General features: G+C 37.8%; 1 protein-coding gene across 4 annotated transcripts in view; it reads right to left on the reverse strand.

Moving 5' to 3' along the window:
• The window catches only part of RANBP17 (RAN binding protein 17), a 319,506-nt gene that overhangs the window by 103,674 nt on the left and 192,067 nt on the right, over positions 1-23,765 (reverse strand). For 3 of the 4 annotated variants that reach the window (XM_087867811.1, XM_087867812.1, XM_087867810.1), the window contains one exon: positions 3,127-3,186. The exons of the other annotated variant lie outside the window; for it this stretch is intronic. In XM_087867811.1, coding sequence (XP_087723937.1) covers positions 3,127-3,186 — 60 coding nt within the window. The remainder of the gene's footprint in view (positions 1-3,126; positions 3,187-23,765) is intronic. 4 annotated transcript variants of the gene reach the window in all.

A 23,765-nucleotide genomic window follows, 5' to 3' on the forward strand; every position in this document is an offset into this window, starting at 1 on the left:
GGCATGTACATAAGGCTTCAACAACCCATATGTCCTCTAACTCCTCAACTAACCAAATGACCAAATATTGCCTGTGCACAGGCAGGTAGCTTAAATGATCTTGTATCTGGCTTTTTAAAAGGGAAACCAGACAAGATAAGAAAACCAGACAAGCAATAGCATACAAATAGCAGTAAGATTCTGAGTTGTAAATTTAACTTAATAAAGAATAAAAGCATGTGCTGTGATAATTTTTAAAATTGCTTTCTTTTTCCAATCCTAATTCCTGGTCTTGGGTATCTGCAGTGTTGTCTCTAACATTCTGGTTATAACTTTGAAGAAACTAATTATGTCAATCCTTAAATTTGAAGTAGATTACAGAACTGGGAAACCCAGAATATTAGTTCCTAAAGGTTGTATGGATATATAATGACAGTCACAGAAATTCAATAACAGCCCTCTATGAAATGTACTCAAAAGCACCACATGAAACAAATTAAAAAGAACAATGAATCTCTCATTCTGTGCAAATAAGAAAATAAGAGAAAACACTGGTTCTATAGGTTTTCATAAGAGTTGTTATAATGAATTAAGATTTTGGATAATGAATCTTCAGAAAATTACAGCAAGTTAATACCCTTAGGCCTTCTATAAATGTTTAAGATGTTATAACTTCTCAAAGAGCTTTTGTAAGCAGGCTCAATGCAGAAAATTAGCAGTGCTGTGGAAATCAACAACAAAGTATTCTGCCCTCAGATGATACACTTTCCCGAACCAATTTATCCTCCAAAATTCGCATCTAATAATACAAAATTGATACCATAAAAATTTTTAAAAAACCCCGAACTGTTGTACATTTTAAGGTATTGTTTCAATCTGCTGAAATAATTTATCAAGATTTTTAACTGGCTGTAATTTGGTAAAACAAAACCTGTCACCAAAAAGAATCTAATATAGTGAAAGCAGTACCATTCCTTAGGAAAAGAATTTTGGAACTTAGTGTGATTATTACTTATTATGAATAAGGAACCAATTTTCATATTTTTGTTTCAGGCTTCAAGTGCCCCTGACGTCAATGCAGTCAGTGCTTTCTATAAAAGAGACCCGATGAAGTGAAAGGTGGGGGGTAAAGGGGAGGAGAAGGAGAGGTGTAAGAGGGAATAGAGGATTTAATGACTTGGATCTAAACCGTTTGGAACTAAAGATACTGCGGTCTTTCATTAACGCTTGAAGCAGAATAAAACATGATCATCACAATTAACTTAAGACCACATCAAAAGACATAATGGTACAAATATCATTGCTTCATATTAAATATACAAACTTAGTGTTACTGAATAGATGTTAACCTTGGCTGACTAATTTTTCCATATCATTTAAAGTAGCATCACAAAATATAAGACTAAAATTAGGTAAAAAATCTTCTGCCAGAATTTAATTTTAAAACCATAGTTAATGATGGAAACCAACTGGTAAAAGGTTAGAATTCTGCTTGCCTCATTCAGTGGAATACAGAATGGCAACTGATAAAAGAAAAGCTGACTATGGAAGTACAAAATAAATATGAATGTTAGATGTTTATTTCCATTAGAATATCTGAACCCACCATCTGTGGTGGCCATCTTGCTAAGGGGACATGTACCTAACAAATCTCTTAAGAGGCATTCCCAATCTGCTTGAATAAGCCATTGTATAAGAAAACTTGGAGCGACCACTTTGGCCTCGCATTTCCTTCGCTCCACATCCTGTGGCACAAAGCATGAACTCAGCAGGCTGGGGTGCAGGGCTGCCTGCTGCCTTGTGATAATCCCCTCTCCCAGTAGGGGCCTCCACTGATGCATGGCTAAGAACATGCTTCCTCTTTTGCTTGCACCCCAGTGGGGTTTCCATTCCTAACTTGGGCCCAAATCCAGACTGCTAAGGAAGGGCTCCAGATGCTGCCAGAGATATTTTTGGATTAGTTTCTAAACAATCATTTATTTGAAAGAGGAGTACAGGTACAGTGTGAAAACCAGCAATACTGGTAATTTTGGAGAGATTCTTTCCCTGCCTCCCGTCCACCCCCCCACCCCCCGCCCCGACCAGATCTAAGGTCTAACTACCACCTGTTCAACAGAAGCTGGCTGTTTGCCTCATCTTCCTTCAGGGAGCCACTGACTAAGGATCTCCACCAGCATGAACCTAATGTCTCCCGACAGGCCTTCACTAGCCAAGAGGGACCCGGGTCGAGTGCACCAGTTATTGGTCACAGGATACACAGCCCATAGAAAGACTCCTGTGGTGCAACCAGCTGAAAGCCAACTAGAGAAGATGGGGAGTGTACATTTGTCCTGACACAGCTTTGCTCCTGCTGGCTGCCAACTCGCTCCATGTCTGGGGCCAAGCTTCTGTTGGACTAGTCTTCTGTGGGTAAAACCATGGGAAAACACCGGGTAAATATTATTATCTTCCCAAGCTCATACAATGGGAAGCTAACCATGGCTATAGCACAAGGCTATGAGAAGAAGGCTTGACTAATTCTGGTGGAAGATTCTGAGACCATGGTTTAAAGGCGGGGGCATTTTGGGCATTTTGTATATAGTTCTTTGCAATAGCAAGTTTATATCATGATTAGATTTCGCAGCAAAGACATTGAAACTGGATGAAATTCATGATAGGGTAATGGTAGAGGTGGGGAATTGGGACATGAAAGATTCTTTTTTTTTTACTATAATCCCTCATCCCTCTTAAAGGTGTCCACCAGAAACATACTATGGCATAAGGGATACATGTACTGTAGATACTATTCAATAACAGATGCTATTCAATGTAGCCAAGGAAAACTTTCTCCTTTCAGGTATGAATAATTGGTTAGAATTGGCCACTTCAGAAATGCTGTAATCAAGAAACCTAGGCTGCTTTCACACTATGCAATCACGCTCAGCAGAGTCTCTGCAGTTAATACTGCTTACTAGCTGATGGTTGAACATTTGGTTATAAAACATGCATACTGTAGGGTTTTAAAGTTCCTAAAAAGGGAACCCAGACAAAGCACCCCTACACTTATCACTGTGAGCATGTATCTATTTTAGTAATAAGAACCTGGGGCTGTGGTGAGACAAGCATAAAGACTGGTGATCCACCACAATAACCAGGAACTCAACTCACCTTAACTATTTTCCAAGCCTTCTCTGGAACTCTGGACACATCACTCCTCAGGCGTACAACCTAAAAAGCACAGAGTTTAGGGACCTGGCACCTGACGTTAGGGATAAGGGAAGAGCAGAAGGCCTTCCCAACTTCAGATACAGGGAGGATGTGGCTCAGGATCTTTGTGGCTATCACTTAAAATGCTCTGGGGACTTTGACTTTATTCTGGAAACTATGAGCAAAGACAATGGTGAAGTGCTGCTCAGAGCCTGGATGTGGTTATATAGATTACACAATGGGTTTGCTTCCATGGAATAATTCAAGAAACCAATTACTAAAGGAGAGCCCTAGAAAAGAACAAATTATAAATAACAGTTGACAGAACTATTTTTAAGAATCTCTTAGTACTGTTGTTGCTCATGAGGCACTCTCACTATGCAAGTGTGGCAACTGGGGCTAAGTATTTAAGTAGGCCGAGTCACCGCTTCTTGGGTAGGAGTACGTTTTTAATAAATGGAACTCATTTATTCAGAAGGTAAGTACAACATACAGTCTTCTACCACTTAATATAATTCTTGCCACACACTCTCCCCTAAATCCTCTACTCTAAAAACACAACAAATTGTAGTTACAGTGGGTATTAAGACTTTACCAGGTCCCCATCTCCACTTCTAACATCTGTATTTTATTCATACAGGTTACCTATTAATATTCCATTTGTCTCCACATTGCCTCTCTGAAACATGTCCCATTTTCTACATCCAAAGCAACTTTTGTACTTTCCTCCTAAGAGACTCTCAACTCTCTCTGGGAAGAACCACCTGACATAAAGAGTAGAGGAATAATGGCCCACGGAATGGAAAAGGGGGTGCCGATCACATCAGCCACATTTGTACTACTCTGTCAAATCAGCTATGTTCATTATGTTCATTTTTTCATCACATTCTCAAATCTTACTCAAAAATGTTGTTCCTATAATCTGTTTTGCCTTTTAATTTCTGTCCTTTCAGGCTAGCCTAGTTAGTGAAAAGTTTAGCCTACTCCAAATGTGAGCGATCAGGGTTCACCTTCTGGTGGCCTGTTAATGCCTTTGAACTCGAATACCGGGTTTCTCTGGGTAGGCAATATCTGGGGCAACACGTTAAGTCCTGCTTCCATCTTAGACTTCCTACTGAACACTTCTCCATGCTGAAAATTAGCTAAAATGCATGTAAAACCTCAACTAAGACAATATGCAGTTATGCAGGAAGCATCTTCTTCTCTCAGTAAAACAGAAATGGGAAAGTTAATTGCTTATATATTTTGGGCAACTTCACCTTGGAGGAAACACAGAATATATATATAGTGTAATACACACGGGTTTTTTGTTTTGTTTTGTTTTTTTCACATGGGGTTTTGAGCGAGACTCTGCTACTGCTAGCCCAGCACAGTACTTGACAAATAACAGGCATTCAATAAATATTTTTATTTAATGAATTAACCCTGTAATCCTAGTTAAATTAGTTAGCCTCTCAGAGTCCCAGCTTCTTCATCTGTAAAATGGAAAGAATAATAACAATATCACAAATTAGAAATCTAGCAAAATGGTTAAGACCTAGTCTGAAGCCCAAGACTAGTTGTATTCTATCACTTAGTGATTTTGATCGAGTTCCTTACCCTCTAAACCTCAGTTTTCTAAAATAAAAAATGAGGATGATAGTAGGACTAATTTATGAAATTTTTGAGAGGATTAGGGTAGTTAATTCCTGCAAAGCACTTAGAATAATCCTGGCACAGAGTAAATTTCGGTAAGTGTTGTTATTATTATTGTCGTAACATGCTATAGCACTGCCAGCATAGTGTCAGAAGCACTTGGAAAGTTTTTATTATACAGTAAGCACTAAATGAACACTAGCTATTAGCCCTCAGAACAGGTGGCCAGTAAACGGCCACTATTATTATGAAGTAACACCTAGTCAAACATCAGTCTGACTTAAAGATTATGAGGCATGCCTCAAGATGACAGTCCTTTTTCTTCTTGCTTTATCTGGACTAGATGCTGGAAAGTAGATGTATGTTCTAAGTTGGTATGTGTGGAGCTTTAGTAATGGTTACAGAGTGATTAGAGGGGAGAGAGCCCTCATGAAAGGCAGCCTACCTCCTCATCTCCTCTCTTCTAGGAGGAGGAACAGAAAAGCAATGGGAGGGGAGATAGGAGGAAAACAGAGTGTTCTGTGGCAACAGGAGATGTTTTCTCTCAACGGCTCATCTGCAATCACTTAAGTTCTTGATTTCAAAGCCCTCATCTTCCTTTTTTGAGTCATCACAAGTTCCTGTTTCCTATTTCCAGGGTAAGTTCTCAACTCACTATTAGATGATTTATATCCTTGGGGCCAATAAATTATCGAAGTCTTCCCAATTCAGATTAGTAAGTCCAACCAATTCTCCAAGTTTCTTCTAAATTAATGCACACAGAAAAAAGGTTCTGAACACCATCATTAGAGTTTTAAATTACCAAAAGAGTTTTTGTGTGGTAGGCTCAGTAGGAACAGAAAGGGGCTGCCCTTCATATATGAATATAATATTGGCCTCTGACACTAGACTATAGGGTGAGCTGTTTCTTACATAGTAGGATGGATTATATCAAATATCTAGGATCTACAACTAGCTTAGTTCTCTTGTGACTGATGGCTAGCCAGGACGAGAATCTGTGGTTGCAGAGATAAGTTTTTTTCCTTGGAAAATAAAACAGCAAAGATGGGGATGAAACTTGTGATTCGCTTTATCAATCATCATTACACTTAAAACTGAGCATATGCCTAGACTCATGCCTAAACACATACACAGGCAATGTGATAGAGTGGAAAGCAAACTTGGGTTGAGAGTAGGATGATTTGGTCAAACCCAGGGTCTGTCACTGAACAAGTTTTTAAATCTTCCTGAAATCTTTTTCCTATTCTGTAAAATGGAGATAATCATACCCATTAAGTAAAATACTGCTGAGAAGACTCCATGAGAAAGTGTAATGAGTAACTCCACACAGTGGTTAAGCACAAAAATAGAAACCCCAATACAGGTTAGAGTAAGGGTGAAGATAGAACAACATATCCTCAACTGATATTTCCTAGGCATTTCTCATTCTACATTACCTGAAGATACAGAATTTGTAACTTAGAGCATGAACAACGTTTTAACACCCAGTGCCTAGAACTTTAGGGATTTTAGGAATGGTAGGTAGGGTTGGAGAGTATTGTGTAAGGCAGCTGTACCGGCTGGGGAGTGTGGTGTTACAGCCCATGTCTCACACATGCAAATGACCAGGGAAAAAAGGACAGTTGAGAACTTGGACCATTAAGCATGAAAACATATCTAATTAGTCAGAAAAGTGGGTAAGCGGGAGTGTGGAAGGAAGTGGTCGTGAACATTTAGAGACAGGAAAGGACAATGAGTGGTTGAAGGCTAAACAGAAAGGGTTAAAACAAAAATTGAGAATTGCGAGTCTCAGCAAATGTAAAGACACCAGTGTACTAAAATGTTTTGCATATTTCAGCATCGTCTATCATTTTACTACAATTTTCCTCATCAAAAGGTGTGGGAGATTGTCCATTGAAATGCACTTCCAATTTTGTAACAGAAGTCAATCAGAAAATGTAATTCACATTGAAGAAAGTGTTTTCAAAGCCAACTTTGCTTAAACACATCTATGCAGTAAAGCAAGGGATACTGGCGCTGGGGAGCCATGCAGGCCTAGGGGAAAACAAAATCTCAATAAGTATGCCAAATGTGCTTTTATATTTCAAGATTCCTTCAACAGAGACATTATGGGGAGATAAAAATTAGGAAAACACTGAACTTAACTAATTCAAAATGTTGAAAAAATATTTTGCATTTATGTTTTATAACCAAGTGCTTTTCCCACATTTGTCCCAAGGCAGCAGATGAAGCACTATATTCACCATTGCTAATACTAGCAATTGGAACATGCTCTTTGGCAAGGCAGAAATAAGATAATTGTTCAACATAGGCTGGCTTTTCAGAAATACTGGAAGCATTGCCTGTAATTATAGACATCTGTCACTGCTAGCCACTCAGTACTAACCCTGACATCAATATACAACCATAGCACTAAACTGCCTGCAGGCATAGCAATGGAGACCAGATACGCTAGGCAGGCAATCATCTGCTTCATCCAAACTATCTGTCAAAGGTTCCCAACCACAAATAGCTCTTACATTTTGTATCCTTAGGATAATATGTTGATTTATTTTAGATTCTCTAATATTTACAGTCTAGGCCATCTACTAAAATAAAGAAACAAAACTTATGGCTAATGGAGGCAGTTACTGTTCACAGTCATCATAAAAGGTCATAGCTCAACCCTCAAATGTTAAAAATTGATGGCAGCTTTAACCATGTGCTATCATACAGATGTTTCCTTTTGTAGAGGCAATTATTTTCAATAGCAATTCAAAATGGTAAATACAATCTTTCATCAGCAAGTATGTTGCCACACTGATCTAATAGAAATGCTCATATTTTAAAGTCTTTTTTGAAAAGTAAAGATAGGTTCAATGTTGAGTATTGAAGAATCCAGATTGTCAGTCTGGGTTTAGCTATACATATAGTACCATATCTGGCAACAGTTTTTACATATACAAATGATGTGATGTCTGAAAACCAGGAAATGATACTGAAGGATAAAATACTCGGTTAATGAATGAGTCAACTGACATATCATCTTGCTAGGTGTAAAGCTTACTGAAATATACATGTGCGTGTACATTCATATTTTTAAAAGCCCAAAGACACACTGTAGCTTTACATGTTACTCTCTTTTTTTCTATTAAGCAGCCAGAGAAGCAAGCTGAAAATTATTAGACACGTAGACTAATTAGAAATAAGCACTCACAATTATCATAATGTGTTACTAAAAACACAGATATTTCTTGGTCTGATCACAACAGCCTATGCTGAAGAAAAACTATTAATTACTGACAGACAGTTAGCTTACAAGTGAGCTGCATCTTAAAAACCTCTTTTAAAATACAATTGCTAAATGCCTTACAGTGCTGTAATGTGAGACAGGTTCAAATCTTATTACTTCACTGAAATTAAAACCTAAGTTTTAATACTGTTCAAGTCGAACAATGATTCCACACTTTATTGCTTTTGAAATCCCTTGATGATCATAGGAAAAAATGCCCCCGAGAAAAAAAGACTGTTTTCGATAAACAGAAAATACAGTTTGCACTCTTAGCCTCTTTGTCATCACAAAAAAAGGATTTAATGCCAATTCTTTAAAAAAAGACTTTTTTTCCACAAAATGTGCACCTTGTGTGCCATTTGTAAAATCAGTTCACTTTCTTTTATTTATTACTGCAGCGCGGCAAGGCAATAAAGAAGCTACCGATAGCTAATAAATTACATGCCTTTTAAAACAATTCTCTTGCTACAGAAACATGTAACTACAAAGGTTTACATTTACATGGTACATCACATGAAATGTCTATATTTGTGTCCTATTAACCATTTTGGCAAATTGTGGACTTCTACCAAATAGCCGATAGAAAAAAAGACAAAGTGAATCACACATGTCGAGGTGATATAAAATAAAAAGCCTTTCTAGTAAACTACTCTTAGACTATTTGCTCTTTCTAAAAATCCTCCAAAATTTACTGAAACCCATGTTTTGATAAATCATTTTATGCATCAAAAAGGTACTCAAAGATGTTCTAATCAGGGTTAATTTAAACTTCACTCAGTGAATACTGAGACCTAAGTAATTTTTCCCCCTAATTTATGTTCCTAGTATCATGCAGTCTTTTAAAAATCATAGCTCCTAGCAGTTACCTAGAATAAATTATAAAAAGCAGGATCATTGTTAGAATAAATTATAAAAAGCAAGACCATTGGATATAAGGCAAAAATGCTTCAAATCTGTTCCTTAACACATTTTGTATATTTTAAAAGATACAGAAACTTGGTTATTTATTTATTTAATAAAACGTTCTATTACACATGTCTTGCTTAGTTATAACAACCTTTCTTTTAAAATGTTATTATCTTCACATATCAAAAGGACTGTCTAAAAATCTTACTTTAGGAAAGTAAGCTGTTTGTTTTGCCTTTCTCACTTATCTATATGTACAAATGACTCCTGAAATATCTGTACTCCAATTCCAGGATTAAATTGTTAAATTAATCAGGGTATCTGCTTAATGCTCTCATCCTCTACTCTCATGATGAGCACGTATTTATGAGGTAGTGTATTGTCTTTTATTATTAATTTCCTCCATTTCCTGTAATAGCTATCATTGCTGTGGCTTTTTTTGGTTTCATACCTACAAATTTCAACTTTGTTCAATTATGCATGATGAACAATGCTTCAATTTTCAAAGCACAAACAACTTTGTTCCTTTTCATATTTATTTCAAGATGACAGTCTACTGTACAAATGAATAAAAATTCTATATTCTATAGCACCCATTTCTCCATTCAGACCTACTTTTCCCTACTTTCTCTGGAAATCAGCTTGATTATGATGATAAACAATTAGGAATTTGTGGGAGATAACCTTTTCTGAAGAGTTCAATGAAATAATTTTTTTTCATCACAGATATTTTAAAAGGGAGTCATTACCATCATAATGATATTCTATAAACCATATATCTATATATGCAGAGAATCCTAGTACATTGCCTAATTTATCTTTTGCTTCTTTTTCATAGTGAATGCTCATGTTTATTGAAATCATGACCTTTCCCCATATTGTAGCTGATTTAAAATGGTAAAATTCTCAATAAGCAACCAAGAAAAACAGGTGACAAAATATCTTTCTCTATGGCCCCTGTCTTTCCCTCATCTCATTAACAAAATTTTATTTTAAATATTTAATTACTTGGATTATCTTCCTTTTGGCCTAGAGAGGGCTCATTCATTATATTGTCTTTCTCGGATCACTAAGAATGTGCATTCAAAGGACAGGTATCATGAACCCCATTTTTTTAGATGGGGAAAATCAAATAGTGGTTAGGAGTTTGCTCCAGATTACACAGTAGGGGCGCCTGGGTAGCGCAGTTGTTAAGTGTCTGCCTTCGGCTCAGGGCGTGATCCCGGCGTTATGGGATCGAGCCCCACATCAGGCTCCTCCTGCTGGAAGCCTGCTTCTTCCTCTCCCACTCCCCCTGCTTGTGTTCCCTATCTGGCTGGCTGTCTCTCTGTCAAATAAATAAGTAAAATCTTTAAAAAAAAAAAAAAAAGATTACACAGTAAAATGACCTCTTTTACAATTTCCTATTCACAGGTCTCACTGTTTCACAACACTGCTTCCTAGCTACTAGGAGAAATATGTATTCACCAACATTTATTCTGGTAAATCCGAATTAAACTTTCTATTGGGCACTATTTCATTCAATGCATGTAAGAGAACCCTGACTTCTTTCTGGCATCAATATGACAGAGAGGAACCAGTGGGTGGTTTCTTGGTGCCAAATGAGAGGGGTAGAGGAATTCATTTCTTCTACTAATTACCTTAGAAGCATGGAACATTTATTTTGACCTCAACCTCCCTAATCTGGTAAACAATCTGAAGGGTATTGATATTTACATTTCTTGGTCTCATTTTGCAATCGTAAGTGGGAAAGTGGAAAACATAAAGCTGGACTTTTCTGGCCTCTTTTTGCACCGATATGCAACTCCTAGTTGTATTTTACTTATCTGTTTATGTAATACACAGAACGGAATGATACTAAAAGTGAACCCTGAGTATCACCTAGAAATCCTTTCAGAACTTGCCCAAGATTACATGAGGTGACTTCCTTTATGTTCACCGTGTTTCTGCATATCAATCATGGGCCTCATCATATTGAACAATGATTGCTTGTCAGCTTTGTCTGTGTTCTCGACCAGCCTGTAATGGCAGGACTACCTCTTTAGTCGTACTGTGTCCCAAAGTGTAGCACATAGTAGGCAATTACATGTACAGGTGACCCTTCGACAACAAAGGTTTGAACTGCACAGGTCCACTTACAAGCAGATTTTTTAAAGTATGGTACTACAAAGGTATTTTCTCTTAATTATGATTTTCTTAAGAACATTTTCTTTTCTCTACCTTACTTTATTGTAAGAATACAGTATATAATACATATAACATTCAAAATCTGTTAATCCATTGCTTATGTTATTGGTAAGGCTTCTGGTCAAAAGTAGGTTATTAGTAGTAAAATTTGGGGGGAGTCAAAAGTTACAACTGGATTTTTGACTGTGCAAGGAGGTTGGCACCCCTAATCCCCATGTTGTTCAACAGTCAATAGTATTTGGAAATTCCATGTGTTTTTTCCCAACAACACCAAACAATTCTCCATTCCTCCGTGAAGACTGATTGGATATCCCCAAAATTTAACTCAATTCTGACACTATCTATGTTGAGATAGTGTCAGATCTCATGGGTTAAGGGCTCAGTCCCACAAGACTGCCCCCAATTCAGGCGCCAACTGAAAGTCCAGTTTGTCACCTGTGCTTCTGAGTAGCTACAGATGGAAGGTTCCAATGACCCTCTCCTTGGGTTTGATTATTTTGCTAGAGGAGTTCACAGAACTCAGAGAAACATTTTACTTACTAGATTATTGGTTTTTTATAAAAGGACGTACATCAGGAACGTCCAGATGGAAGAGATGCTTAGGGCAAGGTTTGTGGGAAGGGGTGTGGAGTTTCCATGTTCTTTGAGTCACTCTCCTCAAATCTCTATGTGTTCACCAACCCAGAAGCTTTTCTTTTTTTTAATTTAAATTCTAGTTAGTTGACAAACAGTTCAATATTGATTTCAGGAGTAGAGTTCAGTGGTTCATCATTTACATACAACACCCAGGGCTCATCGTAACAAGTGCCCACCTTAATACACATCAGCCATTTAGCCCATCCCCCACCCACCTCCCTCCATCAACCCTCAGGTCATTGTCTATAGTTAAGAGTCTTTCATGATTTGTTTCCCTCTTTCTCTCAATGCAGAAGCTTTCTGAAACCCATCCTTTTGGCTTTTTATGGAGGTTTCCTTACCTAGGCATGACTAAGTCATTGGCCCTTGGTGACTGAACTCAAACTCCAGTCTTTCTCCCTTCCCCAGAAATCAGGAAGTGGAACTGAAAGTACCAACCCTCTGATCACATGGTTGATTCCCCCTGGCAAGCAGCCCCCATCCTTAGATGCTTTCCAAAAGTCACCTCATTAACAGAAATGCATATGTAGGAGAAGGGTCTGTTAGGAATATCAAGATACCTTTATCGGCTCTTATCACTTAGGAAATTTCAAGGGTTTTAGGAGCTCTATGCCAGAAAGGGAGACAAAGAGCAAACATATATTTCTTATTATAAATCACATTATCGTAGTAATTATAAGTACCTGATTAATGAATGAAAGAATAAAAGAGTGGCACTGATTCAGCACAAAATAACATTGTTACAGCTACTATAAAAATCCTTTTCTGATTTACAAACCTTAAAAACTGAACATTGCCTGGTTTCAGTCCACTCTCTCCTAAATAAAATACTGCTCTATTTAACAACATCTACCTCAGAAAAATGACTAGGATTAGAATAAAATTTCTCTGCTTTTGTTGCCATCACATTTGACCATCTCACCTTATCTAACCGATAGACAATCAATAAATAAGAAAATAATTGATGACCTAGCATTGTCTTAGCTGTATTGACAAATATAAGATATATATAGGACATTGCCTGTGTCTTCAAGAATCTCAAACACAGAGCAGAAAACAAAGGAGCAAGACTGGGAGTTACAGTTCATCATTTAATAGATTTAGAGTTAATCAGACCTAAAGGTCAAATCTTGTACATGCCACTTCCTACCACTGTATTCTTAGTCAAGTTACTTTGTAGTAGAACTATGGTTAAGAATACCTTCATCACAGGATTATTCTGAGGCTTACAAGATGTAATGCACGTAAAAGCTTATCATCATAGTGTCTGGCATATAATAAACAGTAAATGACTATTAGTATTGTCATCATTATTTAACTGAGTTTTAATGAATATGACCCAGGTACTAAGAACTGTAAGAATGATACTTGAATAGAACATTTAAGAATGGGGATGGGGAGGGAAAGAGATGGGGGTGGGAAGAAGGAAAAAGAGAACAACACAACTGAAGATAAAGATGGTGAGAGTCAGTCTGATAGAGGGGAGCTACTAGAACTAAAATTGGCTGGTAGGTGGAGCTAGATTATGGAGGACCTTAGAAGCCAAGGATTGCTGGCTTGACGTAGGGAACAGGTAAGTCTATGAGTAGGAAGCGCCCTATGATAAAAGTGGTGTTTAAGATTTGTCCATCTACAGTATGTATGATGGATTGCAGCCAGAGAGGTCAAGATTGTACCCTTCTTGGACACTTTATTGTCTCTAATGCCATGTGCTCCCTCTCCTTGACATTCCAACCTTAATGGGTATACTACTCTTTGGTTTCTCATCTTTCTAATTCTTTATTTTTGGTTAGAAATTTCTTTTCGGGGCGCCTGGGTGGCACAGTTGTTAAGCGTCTGCCTTCAGCTCAGGGCGTGATCCCGGCGTTGTGGGATCGAGCCCCACATCAGGCTCCTCCGCTATGAGCCTGCTTCTTCCTCTCCCACTCCCCCTGCTTGTGTTCCCTCTCTCGCTGGCTGTCTCTATCTCTGTCGAATAAATAAATAAATAATCTTTAAAAAAAAAAAAAAGAAAGAAATTTCTTTTCTCCACATCCTTGAACTGAGAGTGCTCTCCCTCCACCTTCAAACACCCAGTTCCTTGGGGGAGGCTCATCTGCTTATATAAGATTTCAATTAAATATGTACCAAAATAACTCTAAATCCATAGCTCCAAAAGTAAGTATTGACTGTGGAAATGAAATCCCTCTCTGCCTCAGCTGTGTTATTGAAGAAAAGTAAAAGGGTTGGGAATTGCAAAGAAATGCCAAGGTGGCAAAATTATGACAATTTGGCTCTATTTTGAGATCTGAGGTGGGCCAGGAACTTGAAAGAGATTACTACTGCCTATATTGATTATATAATAATACAACCTATCAGCTCAAAGCTCATTTGGTTCCTTATTGCTTCTGATTACAATTCCAATGACCTACCTCCAACTACGGACAGTAACTCAAAAAGCTGGAGATGTACCCAGATATTTCTGCCTTTCCTTAATAACTAGTTCACCATCCTTCATTCATGGACTTTCAATCAATGTATTTTCAGTTTGTGGCACTGCTTGGAAAAACAAGTTCTATAAATTTTATTATCCATCATAGAAAGTAAAACATCCTCTTATTTTCCCTGAACTTAATGTAGAGCTAAGGGGATTCTTTAATTTAAATATCTTAAGAAATTTTCAAGTCCTACCAAAATACTGATTTAAAAAAAACAAAAACCCGATTTTCCCTCTTAAGTGTTTAACTTTCTACACTGAAGATGCCTAGGACTTTCATACTTTTGATTTTATAGTGTATATGTGAGTTGTGCTGCAAAAAGTGAAATATAGATTATAACTATTAAAATTGTGCTTTTAAATCATTTGAACCATTGGGGTGCCTGGGTGGCTTAGTTGGTTAAAGGGCTCACTCTTTTTTTTTTTTAATGTTTTTTAATTATATTATGTTAGTCACCATACAGTACATCCCTGGTTTTTGATGTAAAGTTCAATGATTCATTACTTGCGTATAACACCCAGTGCACCATGCAATACGTGCTCTTCTTACTACCCAACACCAGCCTATCCCATTCCCCCACGCCCCTCCCCTCTGAAGCCCTCAGTTTGTTTCCCAGAGTCCATAGTCTCTCATGCTTCATTCCCCCTTCTGATTACCCCCCCTTTCTTTATCCCTTTCTTCCCCTACTGATCTTCCTAGTTCTTATGTTCCATAGATGAGAGAAATCATATGATAATTGTCTTTCTCTGCTTGACTTATTTCACTTAGCATTATCTCCTCCAGTGCCGTCCATGTTGCAGCAAATGTTGAGAAATCGTTCTTTTTGATAGCTGAGTAATATTCCATTTTATATATGGACCACAGCTTCTTAATCCACTCATCTGTTGAAGGGCATTTTGGCTCCTTCCACGATTTAACTATTGTGGACAATGCTCCTATGAACACTGGGGTGCATATGGCCCTTCTCTTCACTACGTCTGTATCTTTGGGGTAAATACCCAGTAGTGCAATGGCTGGATCATAGGATATCTCAATTTTTAACTTTTTAAGGGACCTCCACACTGTTTTCCAGAGTGGTTGTACCAACTTGCATTCCCACCAACAATGTAGGAGGGATCCCCTTTCTCCACATCCTCTCCAGCAATTGTTGTTTCTTGCCTTGTCAATTTTTGCCATTCTAACTGGCGTAAGGTGGTATCTTAGTGTGGTTTTGATTTGAATTTCCCTGATGGCTAATGATTTTGAACATTTTTTCATGTGTCTGTTAGCCATTTGTATGTCTTCATTGGAAAAGTGTCTCTTCATATCTTCTGCCCATTTTATGATTTGTTTATTTGTTTCTTGCGTATTGAGTTTGAGAAGTTCTTTGATCTTGGATACCAGTCTTTTATCTGTAGCATCATTTGCAAATATATTCTCCCATTCCGTGGGCTGCCTCTTAGTTTTTTTGACTGTTTCCTTGGCTGTGCAGAAGCTTTTTATCTTGATGAAGTTCCACAAGTTCATTTTATCTTTTGTTTCTCTTGCCTTTGGAGATGTGTCATGAAAAAGCTTGCTTTGGCCAATGTCGTAGAGGTTGCTGCCTATGCTCTCCTCTAGGATTTTGATGGATTCCTGTCTCACATCGAGGTCTTTCATCCATTTGGAGTTTACCTTTGTGTATGGTGTGAGAGAGTGGTCAAGTTTCATTCTTTTGCATGTAGCTGTCCAATTTTCCCAGCACCATTTATTGAAGAGACTGTCTTTTTTCCACCGGATGTTTTTTCCTGCTTTATCAAAGATTAGTTGCCCAAAGAGCCGAGGGTCCATTTCTGGGTTCTCTATTCTGTTCCATTGGTCTATGTGTCTGTTTTTGTGTAAAGGGCTCACTCTTGATTTCAGCTCAGATCATGTTCTAAGGGTCCTGGGATCGAGCCCATGTTGGGGTCTGTGCTCAGTGGGGGTCTGCTTCAGGATTCTCTTTCTCCCTCTGCCCCTACCCCCGCATGCATGCGTGCGCACGCACGGCACGCGCTGTCTAAAATAAATAAATAAATCTTAAAAAAACCAAAATCAATCATTTGAACCACTGAATCTTTGGCGTCTGTTTTCCACAGACCACATTTTGGGGAAGTAACAAAGGTCCAAAAACATGTAACAGTATAAGCTATTTAATTCTGACTACAATCTTGAAAGGCTACTAGAAGTCTTAATGTTGACAGACAAAACATTGGCGGAAAAAACAAATTAGCTAGTGTAAATTATTACAAACAGGCCACAGTTGTTTCTCTTCTTTCTTTTTAAGTAAAAGCATTTTTAAAATCCTTGGAAAAAGCAGAAGCAGAGGACCAAGTGCCAACAGTATTTCTCAATGACTAGAGAAGAAAATAAAATGCCTATATATGATCAAAGGCTAGAAAGAGTCAGGAACTTCACAAACCAAATGAAGTGTGCTCACCTGCAATTAAATAAAATGTACCATCCCCAATTCTTTATCCAGAAACCTACCACATGCCAAATCATCTCCTTAATAAGACATTTTTGAAAAGCAGTGTAGAAGAGTGCAAATCCCCAGTCTCAAGTGTGACCCGAACAATTTTCTCCACTTCTCTGAGAATCAATTTCTTCATCTACAAAATGAAGATACTACCTACTTTGTAACGTTGTAGAGAGGACTAGCAGTAACTTGGACATAATGCCTAGCACAGTATCTGGTGCACAATAGGTACTTTATAAATACTATTTTTATTGAGAACATCATTTCCATATCTAGAAAATAACTAAGCTTATAAAGAATTAGGAATTTTCATTAAATTGCGCAATGCTTTCCTTTTTTCTTTTTTAAGCAAGTAGGGATAAGTAAACCATCATTTATATTCAATCACTATGCATCTGTTGTTAATGTATTCACCATGGCCAAGTATCTATTTAAATTTAAATTTTGATGTCTGAGAGTAAGTAATTGGAAAGGGAGAAAAACATTTTCATTACATAATGTATAACATACTGCACCTAAATTAAAAAGTAACTATTCTCTTGAGCATTAAATGGGAATATGATAAAAGCACCAGGTTTTTAAAGAGCGGTAAGGATTTCTGGCTTACTGTGAAAAATTCCCCATCACTTTTAAAGCTTTTTTAAAAACTCCAAAATGGCTGACAGTAGGTAAAGAGAATATAAAAGCAGATGGTTCGGACAGCCTGAATACAAAAAAGCAGGTCTTAGCAAAACAGAAGCATTTGCCAGTTTGCCAACGCTGCTGGTTCCTGCTTCCACATCCCGCTTGCGTCCCCCCCACATCTGCTCACTGGTGCTCATGTGATACATTCAATGGACGCAGAGGAGGAAGAGTAACAACCTGCAAATCAAGAGCCTACTGAGATCTGGTATTTAAAAATGGAGCTCCCTTTTCTTTGCGGGTTTTTCCTCACAATTTTAATCTTAGAGAGGTGGAAGAATTCTGTTTCTTCAAAATTAAGACATGGTCCTTAGATTTAAGATAATTATTTTAACTATAACACAATAAAGGGATATTAATGCCTCGCTTATGGAATACATTAATAGAGATGGATGAAAAATAACTGAGATCTTTTTTTTTTTTAAAGATTTTATTTATTTATTTGACAGAGATAGAGCCAGCCAGCGAGAGAGGGAACACAAGCAGGGGGAGTGGGAGAGGAAGAAGCAGGCTCATAGCAGAGGAGCCTGATGTGGGGCTCGATCCCATAACGCCGGCATCACACCCTGAGCCGAAGGCAGATGCTTAACCGCTGTGCCACCCAGGCGCCCCAAAATAACTGAGATCTTAAACCATGTTTGCAGATTATATCTTCTGCTTCTACTTCTATTGTATGACCAAGTACAATAAAAGAAGAAATTGCTATAAATAAGCTTCTAGAAACAGAAAGCAGTCACAGCATCTTAACCAACCTACACATTATTTATCACAAAATATCAGACTTTTTTTTTGTTTTGCCATTGAACAAACTAAGTTAGGAACTTCAAAGGAGAATTTAATGAAGAAGGCTGAAAATACAGTAAGTTAAAAGAATAAAATTAACAGTCACATGGTGAGAAGACATAGATAGGAAACAGAGTTCTTCTCTTTCAGATTCCTTTACTGGAGTGAGATGGGATCTTGGAAAATCCCATAATGGACACTTGTGAAAAATGAGCATAACTCGGATATCAATAAAAAGGAGTGCTGTAAAAGATCCAGAATATCACCAAAAGGGGTTAGGGATGCCGAGAGTGGATGTTGGTAGATATCAAGCTAGGAAAGAGACCTTGTGGAGGAAGTGAGGTGATTTTATGAAATTGTTAACGGCAGTATGACAAGCGAGATGGTTCATACACGCTAACTGCAGAACCCATGATCAGGTTTACTTTGCTAACACTCAGCCTCTTAGTTGCCCCTCTAGCTTTTTACCCTACCACTGGGGGGACTGGACTTACAGGGACAGGGATGATGAAAATGATGAGGTAGATAATATAAGCAGCTATCAATTACTGGGTGTTTATTATGTGCTAGGTATTATACTAGGTACTATATATGCCTTATCTCAATCAATATGACAACTCTATGAAACAGGTGGGCATTAGTATCAGAATTCTACCACTAAAAAAACTGAGGCTCATAGAAGTTATGTGATATGTCTTTTGAGCCGCATAGTTTGTATTGACAAAGTTGGGATTTGAACCCAATTAAGAATACTGCCAAAGACCACACTCTTAACCAACAGCCTTTCATATGTGATCATGAAATGCCCTAAAAAATATAACAGTTACATCAATTCCAAGTAGGATTAAACCATAAAACTTTTTACAAAGCACATGAAATAGCCTCAGTCATGGGTTCATAATCATTTATATTATCAAAAAATCACATTCTTTAAATGGGTTTTTCCATATAACAATGAAGTTTCATTAATTAGATAAAGTAGTTTATTATCTGATATTGAATTTTTTTTTACTTTTCTTTAGTTGCTCAGAAAAGTGCATGATAAATTCACTTGTTCTTCCATTTTTTCACAGACATTAACACACAGTAATTGCAAATATTTACTGAAGTATGTATGTCAGCCATCATGCTAAATCAGGGTTTCTCAACCTGAGTGCTACTGACATTTTGGGTTGGGTAATTTTTTGTTGTGGGGGACTGTCCTGGGCATTGTAACATGTTTAGCAGCATCCCTGGCTTCTATCTACCAGATGCCAGTAGTACCCCTCCCCCAAATTGTGACAACCACAAATGTCTTTAAATATCATCAAATGTTCTCTGGGAGGTAAAAATCACCCCTGGAAAGAACCACTGTGTTAAGCACTTTATACATATTTACTCATTTAATGCTCACATCTACCATGAGGTAGATGCTGTTACTATTCTAGCTTTACAATGAAGAAATTGAGATGGAGCAATTAGGTGTATTCTCAGAGGCAAGAGAACAAATACTTGGTAGAGTTAGGGTTTAAATTTGAGCAATTTGACTTCAGAATGTAGACTCTTACCCAGTATACTACACTGCTTCTCTAACAAAATAAATTAAGTTTCCCACCCCTGAAGGATTGTGAAGGATATATATATATATTTGCTGGTTTAATGTACTACTACTACCTGGGGGAAGTTTTAAAAAGGAATATAAAGCAAGGCTCACACTGCTCTAATTTCCTCAACTTGTTCCTCTTATGTTAAGGTGGCATGATATAGAAATTCTTAACTTTTGGGGGGTCACGAAGTCCTTTGTGAATCTATTAAAGATACTGACCATCTCTCAGAAAAATGTCCACGTACAACACTTCGTGTGTTTGCACTTTCCCTACGGGATTGCTGGGAGGCTTCAATTGGTTTTATGTGCTGAGCACCGCACTGGGCACTGGTACCTGGAAGCTACACAACAGCTTTCTGAAAATTCTATCGTCTTGTTCTGCTCTTTCTATAAAAGAAAGCCTCATCCACTCCCCAGTATGCTCTAGATTTTTACTGCTCATCATCTATGTTTCCCTTCCACTCTGCCCACACATGTCACACACACTTGGTCTTTAGCCTTTCCAGGTGCTCACTTCACCCCAGTGCCCAAGATGAAAGGAAATCTCCTTGGATGTGTTTCCTTACTGATGTTAATGGTCGAAATCTCATGAGCTTGTTACAAGGGACAGAGAAAATTAATGTGAAATGTTTGGGATTGCATATTACAGGTGATTAATAAATGTTGATTCTTCCTCCTGGGAAGAATATTAGACACAATATGGGATTTCTCCTGAAACGCTGTCCTTCGAGCACCTAAAAACCCACCTTCATAATTAAAGTAATGCTTATCCCTGCCTTTTTTTGTGGGGGAGGTTAGTATTTAAAGGAGAGGTAAAGCATTACACAACCTCATGGAAACACTATTTCTAGGGAATAAAGTATAGAGCCCACCATGTGACTTTCAAGAGAATAAACATGACATGTACTTTGGGCCTGTTCCCCCTTTATAGTTTTATTACTGTCATGGGCAATGTTTGGCGTGAGACTTCCTGAAGCTGTGTAATTGGGCCTTGCTTGTTATTTTACCCATCCTTTCTCTATAACTCTGATAAAAAGCCATCTTTTTATTTTTGCTAGTATCAAAACATTTAGAAATCCCCAAAAAGCTGTGGAGAGTTTAGAGGACCAGGGAACACAGGGATTGCGAACACAAGTAAGGGCAAGTCAACTCTGGGAGCTTTGAGTATAAGAATTGTCCCTAGGAATTCATGTCAAAGAAAAGTTTCTGCTCCTCTTCCGTGTTTTATTAAAGACAAAGGACTCTTGCTTAGCACAGGGTAAAAGAGAGATTTTTATTTTTATGATTTTTAAAGATTTATTTATTTATTTGAGAGAATCTCAAGCAGAACCCCGCTGAGAGAGAGCCCTACACGGGGCTCAATCTCACGACCCAAGCGATGAGGACCTGAGCCGAAATCACTAGTCAGACGCTTAACTGAATGAGCTGCCCAGGCGCCCTGAGATTTTTAAGACATAGGTGGTCAAAGAGATAAATACAGGCTTACAGACAGAGGATGGTAAGATGATAGCTTACCACCAGAATGTTGGTTGAGTCCAGAGTATAATGCCAAGAAAAATGGCCCCCGAAGACAAACCGTTTGGGACTCCTGATGAAAAAGAAAGCTTTACGTTTCCTAAGAGCCATTGCTAAGGTAACTAACTAAAATAATTCAAACTAAGAAATCTGTGTTGACTTTTCTTTACACATAGAAACCCTGGTATTTAATGTCTAGCCTTCATAGTATATGCTAAAGCATCTCTTGATAAAACAATAGCCCTTTCGATTTAATATCATGCAAGTAGCACACAAATCATTTAATACTGCATTTAGTCACAAAAAAGCCAAGTGAAACATAAAATGCTCTCCCAGTAGGCCGCTTCTCCATACATCTTTACGCCTGGAGCCAAAATCTATCACAAGAAAGAACACTCAAGAGAAATAATAATATAAAAATCATGTGTCCTTCCCATTCTCAGTTCCCTAGAACCAATGCAGAGCACTCCATGGTCTGTGACATCCAAAGATGATGATGACAAAGGAAACTACAAATTATCCTGTCTCACAGTAAGTCATAATGTCATTTCAAGTGAAGCAAAACACGAAAAGGGATTTCACAGAGAGTCAAACACTCAGTTTTAAAAGGTCCTCCAAATCTGATCTACGCTGTGTTGTGGCAGGCAGATACTCTAAAGGACAAAACACCTTTAACAAAACATGTAACAGACACTTGTTGCCATCGGGGAAGAAGCTGGGGCACCACTGGCAGATACTAGTGACACCAGTAAGTGAAAGAGGCTGAGATGGCTCAAGGGCAACATATAGTTTGTATTTTTTCCCCTCCAGGATGAAGACACTGCCACCAGAATAACTCTTCTGAAATACATAAGGTATCGGTAACTCCTCTTATCTAGTTAAATGTCTTCAATGGCACCCTATCTCCTACAGGATAAAAATGTCTTTCCCTACCCAGCTGTGGAGCACTCCTCTTAATCTGGCTCTTTCCCAACTGCAAGGAATAACCTTTCCTTTAACTTCCACTCTATTGCCCAGGGTTGTACCCACCAAACCTTCTGACACAGGCTGTCGGGCTGATCATGTCATGCTGTCACACCTTCATGGCTTGTATTCTCTGTTGCCTTAGCTGGGAACAGTCACCCTCCCCTTTCAACCTGGCAAAATCATCTCCATCGTTACGACTTAGTTCAAATGTAATGCCTCATGGGATACTTCTCTTGACTTATAAAACTTCCTTTATCATGCTGACCTGTCAATTATTTGTTTATCCATCTGTCTCTTCCACTAGTTTGTGAGCTCTAAGCAGAGTAACCAGGACACAGCAGATACACAATAAAAAAAAATTTTTTTTAAAGGAATGAATAAACTATTGCATTGAAAATCCTAGTCCAGCAACTGAGATTACTTTAGAAAGGTAATTTGTTTCTCTGGGCCTTAAATTGCCATCTGTAAAATCAGGAAATGGTGAAAGAATGTTTTAAAGATGTGAAACCACTTTTTCAAATAAGAGTTAACCTGGAAGCTTACTATGAGAGACAGATTAAGGTAAAGTGCTCTGGTTCATGGAAGGGGAAGATGACCTGCCAAGCTCTTTCTCCCATTGCCCAAAACCACAGAGCAAGCTGGAAAACTACCGGGCTACATATTTTATGATCTTTTCTACTTCTAATATTCTATAATTCTATGACGTTATTCAGTACGTTAAAGAAACACGTACAAGGATTATTAAGTGGAAAAATTCCATTGTTCTATTGTCCTGTAGGAACAAAAACCTCAACTGAAAACCTTAGTTTCCCACAGTGGATTATTCTGTAGATATATCACATCTGGACTTACTGTGTCACACAACTGAGTAATTACAGAGCCATTTATCCTATTAGCTTACCAGATAAAATCAGGTTGTATGTGACTATCATTAATTTTAAAAACAAAATGTTGCAACTGATCAAAAAAATTTTAAGTAGGAAATAAACTATTTAATAATCTTTTAAGAAATCAGGCTTTTATTACTTATGTCTGGAAAGAAAACGTAAACAGCTATAAAAATTTCAGTCTTCCCGTGCCTTTGTAGTTAGTTATGAGCTCCTGGTCTGAAATATTGTTCTTTGAGTCACTAGCTATTGGGGTCACTTATTTTGAGCATTAATTTCCTCATCTCTAAAACTGATACAATACTTGCTTTACATTGTTGTTAGAAGGACTAAAGTAAATAAATTATCTAGCAGATTGGGACATGGTAGGCCTTTCAAACAGTCTATATTCCCTAATGAATACTAATGAACTAAAGAAACAAAGCTTTTCTAGAGTTCTATTAAGAAAAAAAAGTCATTTGTTTGGTCACAATAACACGACCACTCATCTTACCACTGGTAACTATGGAACAATTCCATATTCACAGTAGGTGTAAAATCTTATCTTTATCTATAAAGGGCAGGTAGAACATTTGATTGACTCCATCACCAACAG

The sequence above is a fragment of the Ursus americanus genome, chromosome 15, assembly GCF_024610735.1.
Source record: "Ursus americanus isolate L20-20 chromosome 15, mUrsAme1.1.p, whole genome shotgun sequence".
NCBI classification, from domain to species: Eukaryota; Metazoa; Chordata; class Mammalia; order Carnivora; family Ursidae; genus Ursus; species Ursus americanus.